Source organism: Lepidochelys kempii, chromosome 4, assembly GCF_965140285.1.
Source record: "Lepidochelys kempii isolate rLepKem1 chromosome 4, rLepKem1.hap1, whole genome shotgun sequence".
NCBI lineage: Eukaryota > Metazoa > Chordata > Testudines > Cheloniidae > Lepidochelys > Lepidochelys kempii.
This window is the reverse complement of record NC_136383.1, coordinates 91872853-91886252: the sequence shown is the minus strand read 5'-3', so window position 1 is coordinate 91886252 and position 13400 is coordinate 91872853. Positions and strand designations below refer to the sequence as shown.

The 13400-nt window shown below is 40.5% G+C and overlaps 2 protein-coding genes across 8 annotated transcripts in view; both read right to left on the bottom strand.

Annotated features, from left to right (window-relative positions):
- The window catches only part of NFXL1 (nuclear transcription factor, X-box binding like 1), a 91048-nt gene extending 88369 nt beyond the window's left edge, over positions 1 to 2679 (bottom strand). For 2 of the 4 annotated variants that reach the window (XM_073342117.2, XM_073342114.2), the window contains exon 1: positions 2346 to 2678. In XM_073342117.2, coding sequence (XP_073198218.2) covers positions 2346 to 2565 — 220 coding nt within the window. In that variant the 5' untranslated portion in view covers positions 2566 to 2678. Of the gene's footprint in view, positions 1 to 2345 lie in introns of all 4 variants that reach the window. The other 2 variants (XM_073342116.2, XM_073342115.2) reach the window with 2 other exon arrangements.
- Positions 2680 to 7242: 4563 nt separating this feature from the next.
- CNGA1 (cyclic nucleotide gated channel subunit alpha 1) overlaps positions 7243 to 13400 on the bottom strand; it is a 46613-nt gene continuing 40455 nt past the window's right edge. For all 4 annotated transcript variants that reach the window (XM_073342109.1, XM_073342110.1, XM_073342113.1 and 1 more), the window contains 3 exons: positions 11814 to 11921; positions 10933 to 11039; positions 7243 to 9130 (listed from right to left, as the gene is read on the bottom strand). In XM_073342109.1, the coding sequence (XP_073198210.1) occupies positions 7746 to 9130; positions 10933 to 11039; positions 11814 to 11921 (1600 nt within the window). In that variant the 3' untranslated portion in view covers positions 7243 to 7745. The remainder of the gene's footprint in view (positions 9131 to 10932; positions 11040 to 11813; positions 11922 to 13400) is intronic.

Sequence of the window (13400 nt, the reverse complement as noted above, 5' to 3'; positions counted from 1 at the left end):
CATCTGTGCTATTTTGCGGAAACTTTGGAGGTACATTTAATTGTTTCTATTACTTTGACAATTGTGACTTTTGGGGCTCTCTCACCAGTCCATTGCATCGCTACTGCAGTAATGGATCCATGCCACCACTTCATTTGAAAACATTAAGTAGCCTCCATATGGTCATTTTAATAGATAATTTGTTAGACCACCAAGTATGATGTAGCGGGAGACTGGATCTGCAGCTGGGACTCTACTGCAAAGTCTCACTTCCTTCCTTCGCATTTATTAAGACTATTAGTCTCTCTCCAATCTTGCGCCACTTATATTCATTCAGAATGCTACTATAAAGTTAATTTTCCTAGCCCATTGCTTTGACCATGTCATCTCTTTGTCTTTGCATCTCTCCACTGGGTCACCCTTTTTTACTGCAAAGAAACTACCTGCTTTCATTTTCAAAGCCCATCACAACCTATCCCTACCCTACTAATCCCTTATTTGGTATCAAAAGGTTGATTCTTAACTTTGATCAACCGATGATACTAGCCTCCATCAGGCACTTGTTAAATTTTCAAACAAGAACTTCCATACTTTCCCCATACTTTCTTGCTTGGGAGGATGGCCACATCAGTGGTCCCTCTAATTTTTCCCATGCATGTATGGAATGAATTTTGTTATATGCACCAACATGGAAGTGATGTGACGTGACACACATCACTTCCATATTGGTGCACATAAAATTAATGTGGTGGGGCTGGGGCTGAGGGGTTCGGTGTGTGAGAGAGGGGCTCAGGGTGCAAGAGAATGAGGGCTCTGGGGTGGGGCCAGGGATGAGCGGTTTGGGGTGTAGGCTGCCCAGGGGCTACAGTGGGGAGAGAGGACCCCTCCCCCAGCTCTCTCTCACCGCCGCAGCATGTCTATGCTGGGGGAGAAGCGCCTCTCCCCTTGGCAGCCCTGAACCCCTGCACAGGGCTTAATAGGCAGCTGCATGGCCGTGCAGCTTAGAGGGAACTTAGGTCCCCATAACTGTCTGCAAAGCTACCTCATATCCACCTTCATAACTCTCATCTGCCATGATGCATACAAAAAGCTTGGTAATGGTTAGGCTGCTGATATACTGAGCCCACTGCCCATCCTGTCAACCAATACTGTTTCACTGCTCATATGTACTCTCCCTACTGTCTGTATCCATCTATTATCTCTTAACTTATATTTAAATTGTAATCTCTTTGGGGCAGGCACCATCTTTCTGCTCTGTGTTTGTATAGCACCTAGTACAATGGAATCCCGGCCCATGACTAGGGCTCCCAAGCACTACAATAATATAAATGAATACTAATAAAATCACAAACTGGTTAAGAGTCCAACATAAAAGTATAGTAACCATAAGATCAGATACTATAGAATTAGAGATGCAAAGGATTTCTTAGGCCAGTCATTTCATCCCCATGCCACGTGCAGTTTGTTCCCTATAATGTATTTATAAGTGCTTTAAAACTAGACTTAACAAAAGTCTTCCTTGCTTTCCTTGGGAGACTATACCATGACCTAACTCAGCTTGCTGTAAATAAAGAGGAGTTTACTAATAAAGAGAAGGTGGGTGAGGCAATGTGTTTTATTGGACTAATTTCTATTGATAGAAGAAACAACTTTTTGAGATTCACAGAGCTTTTATTCATGTCTGGAGAAAGTAACCAGAGTGTCACAGCTAAATACAAGGTAAAGCAGATTGTTAAACTTAAGGGGTTAAATATTTATTTACAAATTTTTCCATGCCCCTCATCAACATAGCAGCTCAGTATTTCACAAACAGAGAATGTATATTCACAATACTCCTGTGAGATACTGATAATCTCCATTTTACGAATAGGAAACGGCGGCAGAAACTAGGGGCCAGATTATGGGGCCCTTGCCCACACTGGGGAGCACGTATTCAGGTGAGCAGCCCCACCAGAGGCAAGACTAGACTTCGCTGGCTGCAATGTCTTACGTGTTTGGGAACAATCACTACAAGGGTGCAGGCTGTGACCCTCGCACAGAAGGGTGGGAAATCAACAGCGCCACTCAGGGGAGCGGAGGCTCACCAGCGCGGGCAAGGCAGAGACACCCCGGCAGCGCCGGGAATTAACTCAGGCCTCCCGACCCGCAGCCCTGGGCTGTCGGCTACCTCTGGCTTGCGTGGCTGGGGCTTCAGGCTGCGCCCCCCACTATTAACGAAGCCCCTCTGCGTTGGCCCCAGCCGGCCAATGCTGCCGCTGCCCTACAAGCGGGGGCCGCCAGCGGCTCAGGGCGCCCCGTGGAGCCTGCCGGAGAGTCCAGCCCGGCGTCTGCCTCCCCCGGCTGCGCCGCCCCGGGAGGATACTCACCTCTGGCTCCCAGGGAGCTGCTGCTGCTGCCGGTGAGCGGGATACAGGGAGTGCCGCCGCCGCCGCCGCCGCCGCCTCCTCCTCTCCCCCGGCCGGACCCGGACCCGGGCCGGGCGGCGCCGCCGTTAGCTCCCCCGCGGGCACAGAGCCCGATCCCGGCCTGGCCACTGGCCCGGGCTCGCCCCCTGCCCCGGCCGGCCTGGCGCCACGCCGCCTCCATCCCTCTGGCCAGGCACCGAGCAGACCCCTTGTCCGCCCGGCTCCTCCGCCCGCTCGCTCGCTCGCTCCTCTATCCGGGCAGCGCCAGCAGCGGGAGATTAGCCCCGCCCCTTCCGCCCGAAGCTCCGCCCCTTCCGCCCGCCGGAGGCCCCGCCCTGGCTGAGCCGCCGGCCGGCCCGAGCATGATCCGACCAGTTCTTTAGGGGCTGCCCCTCATCGAGGTTACGCCGGAGGCGGTTCAGCTAGGGGGAAGGCAGGAGACATGATCGCAGCTCTGGGGCATGGTTACCTTACTCATCTTTTATGGTGTTGCACGTAGCAAGGTCAACTGTAATTTAACAGTGTCGGGGTGTTTTTGTTTGTGTTCTTTAATAAATAATTGAGTCCAAACTAGGCTGTTCCAATTATATTGATATTTATTGTCCTTCCTTTTTTATTGCTCATTTACCTGCTAGTTTGCAAAATTCAATCAGTCATAATAGGTCTCTTAGTTAGTGCAAATTAGCAGGCGCTATTACATCTTTTTAATTACACTTTATAAACTAAACTTCATAAGACCTCTCATAATTAGGATCAAATGCTAGAACTCAGTGTGCATAGTATATAATATTCATTTGTTTTTGTTGTTCTTAACTTACTTTAGGTTATGACTAACAAAGGATCATCTTGTAAAGAGGCCTGACTGGATTCTTATTTTTAGTTTTCTATAACTAGCAAAATAGATGTATAACCTCTTGGCAAGTAAATAGTAGATGTCTTTGGTTGGTAAGCATGCTTGTGTTTTCAGTACTAATGTGTATTTACTTTTCTAATGCTGACTTTTTATTGAAATTCCCTCATAAAGATATTACAGTAGAACCTCAGAGTTATAAACTGACTGGTCAACCACACACTTCATCTGGAACCAGAAGTACACAATCAGGTAGCAGCAAAGACAAAAATAATAAAGCAAAGATAATACATTACTGTGTTAAATGTAAACTACTAAAAAACAGGGAAAGTTTAAAAAAAGGATTTGACAAGGTAAAGAAACTGTTTCTGTGCTTTTTTCATTTAAATTAAGATGGTTAAAAGCAGCATTTTTCTTCTGCATAGTACAGGTTTCAAAGCTGTGTAAACATTGGAATGAACAACCATAAAATTTTGTTCAGAGTTACGAACCACCTCCGTTCCTGAGGTGTTCGTAACTCTCAGGTTCTGCTACGCATATATGTGTTGTTAATTCTTGTTGAGGGAATAAATGCACCCTTATCTATAAAGTAAGTAAGTTGGGGGAAGAGTGTTGCTATTTGGAGGGTTTTTTATGTCTGTTTGAAAGGATTGTTAAAATAGGAATGAGCCAAATTTAAATATGAAAATCAGTTGTGATTTTTTAATCCTCTTCAGATAGGATTATATTAATGCGAATGAGAAACCTTTAAGTTTGTGCCCACAGCCTCTACACAGGGAAGTTACAGCACAGCACTCTGGTGCCCACTGCTCTTCACACCCTCAGAGCTTGAACTGCAGGGCTGTGTAGACATGCCCCAAGTCTCCATGTAGATAAGCCCTAAGTAAAAGAATGAAAACTGCTTACTGGAGTAATTCAGGACATATGTGAAGAGGACAGAAAAAAAAATCTTAAGTGTCAGGCCAGTAAGTCAGGGTATTCTGAGTTATGGATAGAAAAGAAGGGCCATACTGAACTGTTACGCTTAAACAGAGTAGATTACAATCTAGATAGAACATGTTATTTAATAAATAATTAGTCTGTTGTGAGATTAAAAAAATCAACCACTATCCATACTCAGCAACTTCACTATAAGAATGTCTCAGAAGATCTTTACTTCACAAAACAGGAATTGAAGAATATGTTTGTAATCGATGGGATTTACTTCAATGACAAGTTCTTAAAAATTGTTGCAATACTGTAGATATTTATTTCATACACCATAGATTTAATCTATTAAATACACAAGATTTCCTAACCATATTTGTATACATTTGTGACTGACAGTTGCTTCACTCTTAATGGTAAACTCTGGAGTTGAGAATTCTGAAATAAAACACTCCAGTTTTGCGGGGTTCTTTGAAATCCAAACCCACATTTGAATACAGTAGGATCTGTGTCTATAATGGACCAAACTAGAACCCCAATTGCTAAGTCCTGATCCTGCAAATACTGAAGCTTGTTCACAACTTGACTCATCTATGAAGTCCAATTGACTTCAGCAGAACTACTCACGGAAGTAGTGTTATGCATGCACTTAAAATTTTGCAGAATTAAGGTATTTAGGATGTTTTACAAGAGCTACAGTGTCTTTAACATGAAACTTGAAACATTTTTTAAAATGTTGACAGATAAACAATGTGGAAGAATTTTAATGAATGTGACTGGAGTGTACGCATAACCCCTACATTTTTATTTCAAACTACTTCCTTTGTCAGAAGAAAACTTTAAACATAGTTTTATTTTAGCAAATACATGCTTGTTAAAGTTAAAAATATCAATATTTTACATTATAAAACTTCTGTCTGAAATACACCAGCGTATGATTTGGTGTTTCTATTAGAAATACAGCATTTTGTTTTGCATTCAATGATTTTTGGTTCAAGATTTCTATTGTCAAGAAAATTTGTTCATGTAATAACAGTGGCATCTAGTGGCTATTACTGATGTTACAGCCTGATGGGCCAATTAAAATAAGCCAAAAATTGTGGTTATGACAATAGATATCCACTTTTCTTCACTAAAACACATCAACACCGTAACAGTGATATCTGGCAGCTACTTCATGTTACTATCACTGAACCACAAGTTTCACTACTGTAGATAACTTCTCATACCAGGGATTGGCAACTTTTGGCACGCAGCCCGCCAGGGTATGCCCCCCTGGCATGCCGGAACGTTTTGTTTACTTGCCATGTCCACAGGTTCAGCTGATCGCAACTCCCACTAGCCGCGGTTTGCCACTCCAGGCCAATGGGGGCTGCGGGAAGCAACAGCCAGCACATCCCTCGGCCTGCACCGCTTGCTGCAGCCCCCATTGGCATAGAGCAGCAAACTGATTGGCCGAACCTGCGGACGCAGCAGGTAAACAAACCAGCCTGGGCCACCGGGGGGCTTACTCTGACGGGCCGCGGGCCAAAGGTTGCCGATACCTGTCTCATACCCTTCTTCAAATCATGAGTTTTATTACTTAGACTCTTAGAGTAAGCCATTCAAGGCAGGGATAATCTGTTTCTGAAATATTTGTATAGTGCCTAGCAAAACAGGACTTGGTCCTGTAAGTGCTGCAGCAATATAAATAATAAACTACATAATATTCTTTTACTATAAGGTTTTTTTTAAGGTTGCCAAGCCAAACACTAAGAAGTTAGGAAATGCCAAAATTAAGGTTGGTGAGGTAATATCTTTTATTGGACCAACTTCTGTTGGTGGAAGGGACAAGCTTTCAGGCTTCATAGAGCTGCTTTTTAGGTCTGCAAAAAGTAACCAGAGTGTCTCAGCTAAGTACATGGTGGGACAGCATGTTAAACATAAAGGGTTAAACACATTGCAAGAAACCACTTAAAATGAAGTGGGCAAGTAACACCTCTGCATTCATAGGACCAAACAAGGGTTAGTGGGTTACAATTATTGTAATGAGCTATGAAATCATGGTGTCTTTGTTGAGACTATGATTTTTAGTGTCCAGCAAAGTTATGAATTTAAGTTCCCCAACTTGTCTTTTGAAGGAGTTGTGCAGGTTTCCTTTGAGGACGAGGAGTAATGGGTCAGAGATGAAGTGATCGCTTTGTGAAAAGTGTTTGCCCATGGGTGATATGTTGTTTTTGTCTTTTATCATTTTTCTATGAGTTCATTTGAGAGTGTAGTAATTGTCAGATTTCACCCACACACTTGTTTTTGGGGCTTTTGATACACTGGATGAGGTCCACCACAGGTTGTGATAGGCATGTATAGGACCCAGGGATCTTGAAAGGTGTGTTGTGGGAGGTATTGATCATCGTAGCTGTGGAAATATGTCTTCAGGTTTTACACCTATTGTACATCTACTGGCAGAGTGTGGTGCCACTTTGAGTTGGTGTGTCCTGGTCTGTGGGGAGCTTGCTTCTGGCAATGAGGTTGGTGAGGTTAGGGGCTTGTTTAAAGGCCATATTACATTTATAGTATAACCTCAGTTATGAACACTAGAGTTACAAACTGACCAGTCAACCACACATCTCCTTTGGAACCAGAAATACATAATCAGGCAGCAGCAGAGACCCCCCGCCCCCCATAAAAAAGCAAGTACAGTACTGTGTTAAACATAAACTACTAAAAAATAAAGGGAAAGCAGCATTTTTCTTCTGCATAATAAAGTTTCAAAGCTGTATTGAGTCAATGTTCAGTTGTAAACTTTGGAATGAACAACCATAATGTTTTGTTCAGAGTTAGGAACATTTCAGAATTATGAACCACCTCCATTCCCAAGGTGTTCGTAACTCTGAGGTTTTACTGTATACCTATGCAGACTTCAGATAACCAATAAAAATGTTACCAAATGTTTCCTTATTTACATAGTGAATGAGAAGGAAATTATAAAAAATTATAATATGGAGTACAACTTTGCATGGCTATCAACATATTATAGTATGTAGATTAAATGCACTTGTTTTTACAACAATGTTACATAAAGGATAATATAAATAACCCATTAGCAAACATTTTATATTACTGATATTTATTATTTATTTTGCTTTAGGGCCTAACAAATATACCAGCTATTTTCAAAATACAGAGGAAATACAAATACACAGTCCTTGTCCTGAAGGGCCTACAATTGTTAAAGACAAAATGATTGATAGGTTTTTATTGTAACATTTTCACTGAGATTAAATATCAAAACACTAAATTTATGTACGCACTTCATAAATATAACTGCAAGCCCAGGACTGAGTAGCATTTTGTAGCATGAAAACAATGATATTTATGCTCCTTTCTTATGCCTGATTCTTCATCTTATTTTTTTCTTGACGTTTACTGTGTATGTATATTGCCTAATATGAAATAAGTGATGTTTCATGACTAAGTAGTAGCTTATAATAAAGGGCCACATCCTCAAGGATCAGAGTTGAGGGCACTCGGTAGCTTACAAGATTTATCCTTAACTGCTAGTGGCAGTCCCCAGTGTTTTATTCTAGTGTTGACACATTTCAGATTTATTTATCTAATTCTTCTAAATCTGAGAATTCAAACTGCATAGTTGATTTCAGTATTTTCTCAACCTCTGTCAGTCGTTTTTTCAGTTTCTGCTGTGTGGCATCATACTCAGCCAAAAGCCTGGCAAGCTTGGTTTGTAAGTTGTCCACTGCTCCTTCCATTTGAATGACCTTTTCTTCAATGTTTTTAGGGTCGCTTCCTGTATTTGCAACATCTATATCCAGTAACCCATCCTTCAGCAAGATTTCCTTACCTTTCTCTTCCAGCAGGGCCTTTGCATCTGGGTATTCTATTAAAGCCTCCACGAGGTCATCTTTAGATAGACAAAATAAGTCTGAGTATCCAATGCTTCTAATGTTGGCTGTTCTTCGATTGCCAGCTTTGCTGCCTTTAATATTAAGTATGCTAATCTCCCCAAAGTAGCTGCCATCACTTAAGACCACAAATTGTGTAATTCCATCATCAGCTACTACAGCAAGTTTACCTTCTTTGATAATGTACATCTCTCGTCCAATGTCCCCCTTTCGGCAGATGTAATCTCCTGGACTGAAGACTTGAGGCTGCAGTTTCAAGACTAATTCAACTAACAAGCCAGCTTCACAATCTGCAAAAATTCGAACTTTCTTTAATGTGTCCAGATGAACACTGATTGCAATCTCTGCTCTTAATTTATCTGGTAGATATTTTAAAACTTCCCTTTCATCCACTGCCTTTTTATTTGTCCACAAGTAGTCGAACCACTTAATAACTCTTTTTTCTATTTCTTTATTCACATTTCGAAAGTGCATATACTGCTTGATAGCATCAATCCTTCCTTGAAACTCTGCTCTGGCTGCATTCATATTGGAGATCATAGAACCAATGTTACCAACAATAGTAGCAAAAATCAACACCCCAACCAAGAAGTCAACAACCACAAAGAAGTACTCAGAATCCTTTATAGGAGGAGGTGTTTCCCCAATAGTGGTCAAGGTCAGCGTCGACCAGTAGAGGCTATATACATATTTTCTCGCCAGACGGGCAAATTCAGGATCAGAGGTGTTTGGATAGACCCATGTGTCTGCCCCAAATCCAATGGCTTTGGAGATAGAATAGTACACACATGCATTCCAGTGAATAATAATCACTATGTACATGACAAGAGTAGAGATCCTGAAGATATTTGGATAGTTTGTCCTTGTTTCTGTTCGCTGGAAGAACTCAAACATACGAGATACTTTAAGTATTCTGTTTATTCTTAATTCTGGATAGGTCAGACCTAATTTAAAGTACAGTAGATCAGTTGGTATGACTGACAGTAGATCTAGTTTAAATTGTAAAGTGCCTGTATATTTCTGTTTAAGTTTAAGTTCTTCTTTCACCAACAAACCTTGCTCCAAATAACCTAAAATAAAATATAAAATCTTTAAAATTCTTTGACTTGGACTTTTTTGTTGCTTTATCATCTATTGCATTCTGTTATATGTGAATTTCAAATTAATCTTTAAAATGATTTTGGCTATAGAGTTTCTGGCTGTACATAATTTTCCAACTTTTTATTAAGATGCATAGTTTTAACAGCTATATATTTTAACTGGATTTGAACTTTAAGGCCCTATGTTGAATTTTTGTAGCTAAGCAATTGGGGCCAAATCTTGGACCTAGCTGACTTGATTAAGCAGAGCCATCTGTACTGCCTGGCCTGGCTGGGCTCTGTGGAGTCTTATGGAAATCCTGAAGGGAGGAACCATCCCCCATGGTGGAAGTGTCACACTTACAGCCTCCCAAGTTCACCCTCTTCCTGCTACAGTTTGTGCTGCCCTAGCACCTAGTAACCTCCATGGCCCTTGTGTGGGAGAGAGAGAGTTAGAGTGAGGGCAGTGCTCATGCACTCATTCCATTCCTTGTTCACCCATCCCACCCACAAACAACTCTCCTTCTCGGGTAAGATTTGTAAAAATGGATACATGAATAAAATGAAGCTAACTGGAGCTGCTGTGTGGTCATCACTCTCGAAAATCAGGCTACTGATTTAGGTGCTTAAATATGGAATTAGGAACCTAATTTTATTAACACATTTTTGAAAATCTTGATCCTAACTCATGCAGACAGCAAGTGGATTCTCTGCCTTGTCCTGTACCAGATGGGTCTCAAGTTCAGCCAGCAAAGGTTGCAGGTGGCTTAAATGGTGGCAAGAGATTTATATATTCCTTACTACTTCATAAAGGTGGTGCAGGGTTTTATCCACATGATATATCCTGGTTTGCAGTTCATAAGGTAGGTTCATTACACCTGGGGTAAGGAGGTATAATTTTATTTTTCCTCCACCAATATGACCCCTTGCACACCAGGGATTCACCACAAAAGAGGGCAAATGGTTCCTCTTCCCTTGGGGTTTTCTTCTATTCTTTTAGAAAATGTTTACAACTTGGATTATAAAGATATTTTAAAATCTTTAACAAAGGGAAAAAAAGATAAAACTTCTAGCTTTAGTTTGATTAGGCAGCATATCTAGTTTGAGTATAGTTTCAGTGATTGGGGCTTTCTAGGAGTTTTGTCAGTGGAGAATACAAATCAGCACATCCCTACCATATGTATAATGTTGTTCTCTATTTAGCAATTTCACCTACCACGTCACATTTCCTACCAAAGCCCTGTTTTGAGCATAAGCAGCTGGACACTGCCCTTCTTTTTCAGGTAAATTCCAGTTGAATTTCAATGGTGGTTGTGCCTAAAAAGGGATTGCTGGATTGGTCCCTGCTTTATGGAATATTTAAATTAGGACACTAAAGTAGAATACAGATAAATTTATGTCTGATTTATAAAACATGATGAAGTACATCACAGGATAGAAACAAGTGTGTGTGTGGGTGAAATATTTGAAGTGTAACTCTAAAACTGCAGAAATTATGTTTGCAATGGAAGGACTTCAGTTCCTTTCTGCTAGAAATCAGGATGACCTTGTATGTCAAGATATATTTCAGTGTGAAGTCCTTCCGGCCTCCTTTATTGAGGGAACATTGTCAGCAAGATACTTCTTTACTTCGTCATTTCATAGACATAAAGTGTAACTGGAAAGTCAATTTAACTAGGAGAGAGCCAATTCTTCTTTAATTGTTGTATTTGGCCCCTAAATCATATACTGATGGGCACCTTAAAGTGCATAACACAGATAAATGTAGATAACTAAACAGTGAGTACATCTACCTGTTCTTGTCCGCACAAACATATCAGCAATATAGATTAGATCTGATATATAATCAAAAATGAACCACATTCCTAAATGGTCGTTCTGAAGTTCGTCAAAACAGGCTCTGGATAGGAAAAGAAAAAAAGCACACAATTTAAATAGTCCCATGAGACCAGTAATTAATACAGTAAATTTGCCATATATTCAGAGGCCCTACCATTTTTTTTAATGTGTCTTTAAAGGATCTCTGTTATGCTTGATCAAACTTTGGAAAATGTAATATTTTTATCAAAACTTTTATAACATAAAAACAAGTATTTTAAAGCTTTGTGGAAAAACCTGTTTTCAGATCTCCTTTCAGAAAATGTTTACAACTCAGATTATAAGGATCTTTTAAAGTATTTAACTGAGAAAAATTAATTTGAGTAACTGTAGATGGAGCTGATAGTTATGCCAATGGTTAAGATTGCCTAACACTTTCCTTTATAAGATCCTGTTTTATGTTGCTTTTAACTTTTCCAAACCTCCATTAATGTGTACGCATTTCATTATCAGGGAGCATAAGACTGATAAAATATTGAAGCTTCAGACAGAAAAATATAATGAAATTAAGTTAATGAAAGTCCTTTATTGAACTGGACAAAAGACATGATGGAAAGAACTTTAGAGATTGTAAATAAATGTGTGTGATCTCTGCTACTGAACCTAAAAGACTGTAGACTGTATTCAATACCAGACTGAAAGGATAAACGCAGTAAAAGTACTAGGTCAATAGATTATTTGTATCCATTCTATCTGATAAAAACAAGGCTTTCCTTGTGGCAACCAGATGTGAGGATTTCATTACTTTAATGGGGAAAGAGAGAGGATAGGGAAAATACACACTGTTATACATCACCTTGCAATGATCATGGTCCAGTTGTACATGACGGGTAATGTGATGCAAAACAGCCAGTAGTAATACAAGTTTCCTGATGGATCAATAACAAAAAGATCTTTCTTCTCCCTGAGCAGTAAGCAGAAAGGAAAGGGAATATTAGTGAGAAACTTATAAAAATGGAAATGGGTTTTAGGAACCACAAAAGATGTTCTATGGTTACTAACATATGCTGGTCATTTAGTTTAGTAGGCAGTTCATTTGTGCAAGAACACCCTTACATGAAAATTAGCCTCCTTTCTTGAATGCCTGGATAAAGAACTAGTTGGTGAAGATGGTTTGGATTCTAGAACCTAGGACACAAGGGAAATTAAAATGGCAGGCCTCAACACAAAGTAATACTGACACATGTAGTTTCACCCTTTTTCAAAATAACCTGTTTCCCACTAAGTTTAATTTTCTTCTTTGTAGGATAAATGACTCAAAGCATCTATGCCTCATTTTTTCAGAAGGAAAATGGTTATGTGGCCATTAGTATTTGAATGTGTTGAACAGATCATGCCTTCAGTATTAGGGGAGTGACTGGTTGTGAAAGATGAAACACTGCAAAGGATTACAAAAGAAACTGTCTACACTACCTACCGGATTGGTGGGTAGTGATTGATCCCCGATCGCTCTGCCATCGACTCCTGTACTCCACCATGGCAAGAGGCAGAAGTGGAGATGACGGGGGAGAGGCGACAGTCGACCCCTGCGCCATGAGGACATGAGGTAAGTCGACCTAAGGTACGTCGACTTCAGCTATGCTATTCTCGTAGCTGAAGTTGCATATCTTAGGTCGATCCCACTCCCTAATGTAGACCTTAGGGCACTTCATTGCTTTACATTCCTCCTGGCCCCCCAAATTCTATTTATTTACAAAGTAAAATGCCTAAACATACTAAGAGGAAAAAAAAGACTCTTTACATTGTAGGTGCTGTTAACTCGCCTTTGGATCAATATGAGTGGATGAGGCTGCTTTATTGTGGCCCAAGTACATCCTTGCAGTGAGTTTTCACAAGGATGGTGATGAAGTTTTATATGAAGCTCTGCATAGTTCCATCTTATCACCGCTCTTATTCAATATTTGTGTGGCATTACTGAGAGGGTTAACAAGGAGACAAGGACTGCATCATTTCCAGTATGGTGATGACATGCAGCTTTGTCACCATTTCATGTGACCAATTAAAATGCTCAATGAGTTTAATATGTGTGTGAAATTGGGGCATGGATGACAGCTAGATAGTTGACATTCATCCCAGTCAAGACTGAGGTGGTGATACTTTTGGGAAGAAGCAACAAGAATATGTGGCAAGAATACCTCTCCTTTTAATGGAGGGCACCTCTTCTACCTGTTGGTTAGGTTTCCAATCGTCTGGCTGGATTTCCAACTGCTACTAGAAAATCAGGTAGCAGCAAGAGTCAAATCACATTTTTATCATTTCTGTATAGTCAGGAGAATGTGCATGTTCCTTTTGGAAGAAGTCATTGTGACGGTCATTCCTGTCTTTATCATCTCAAGACTGAATTACTGCACTGCACTCAATATCAGCTGAAGCTTGTAGAGAA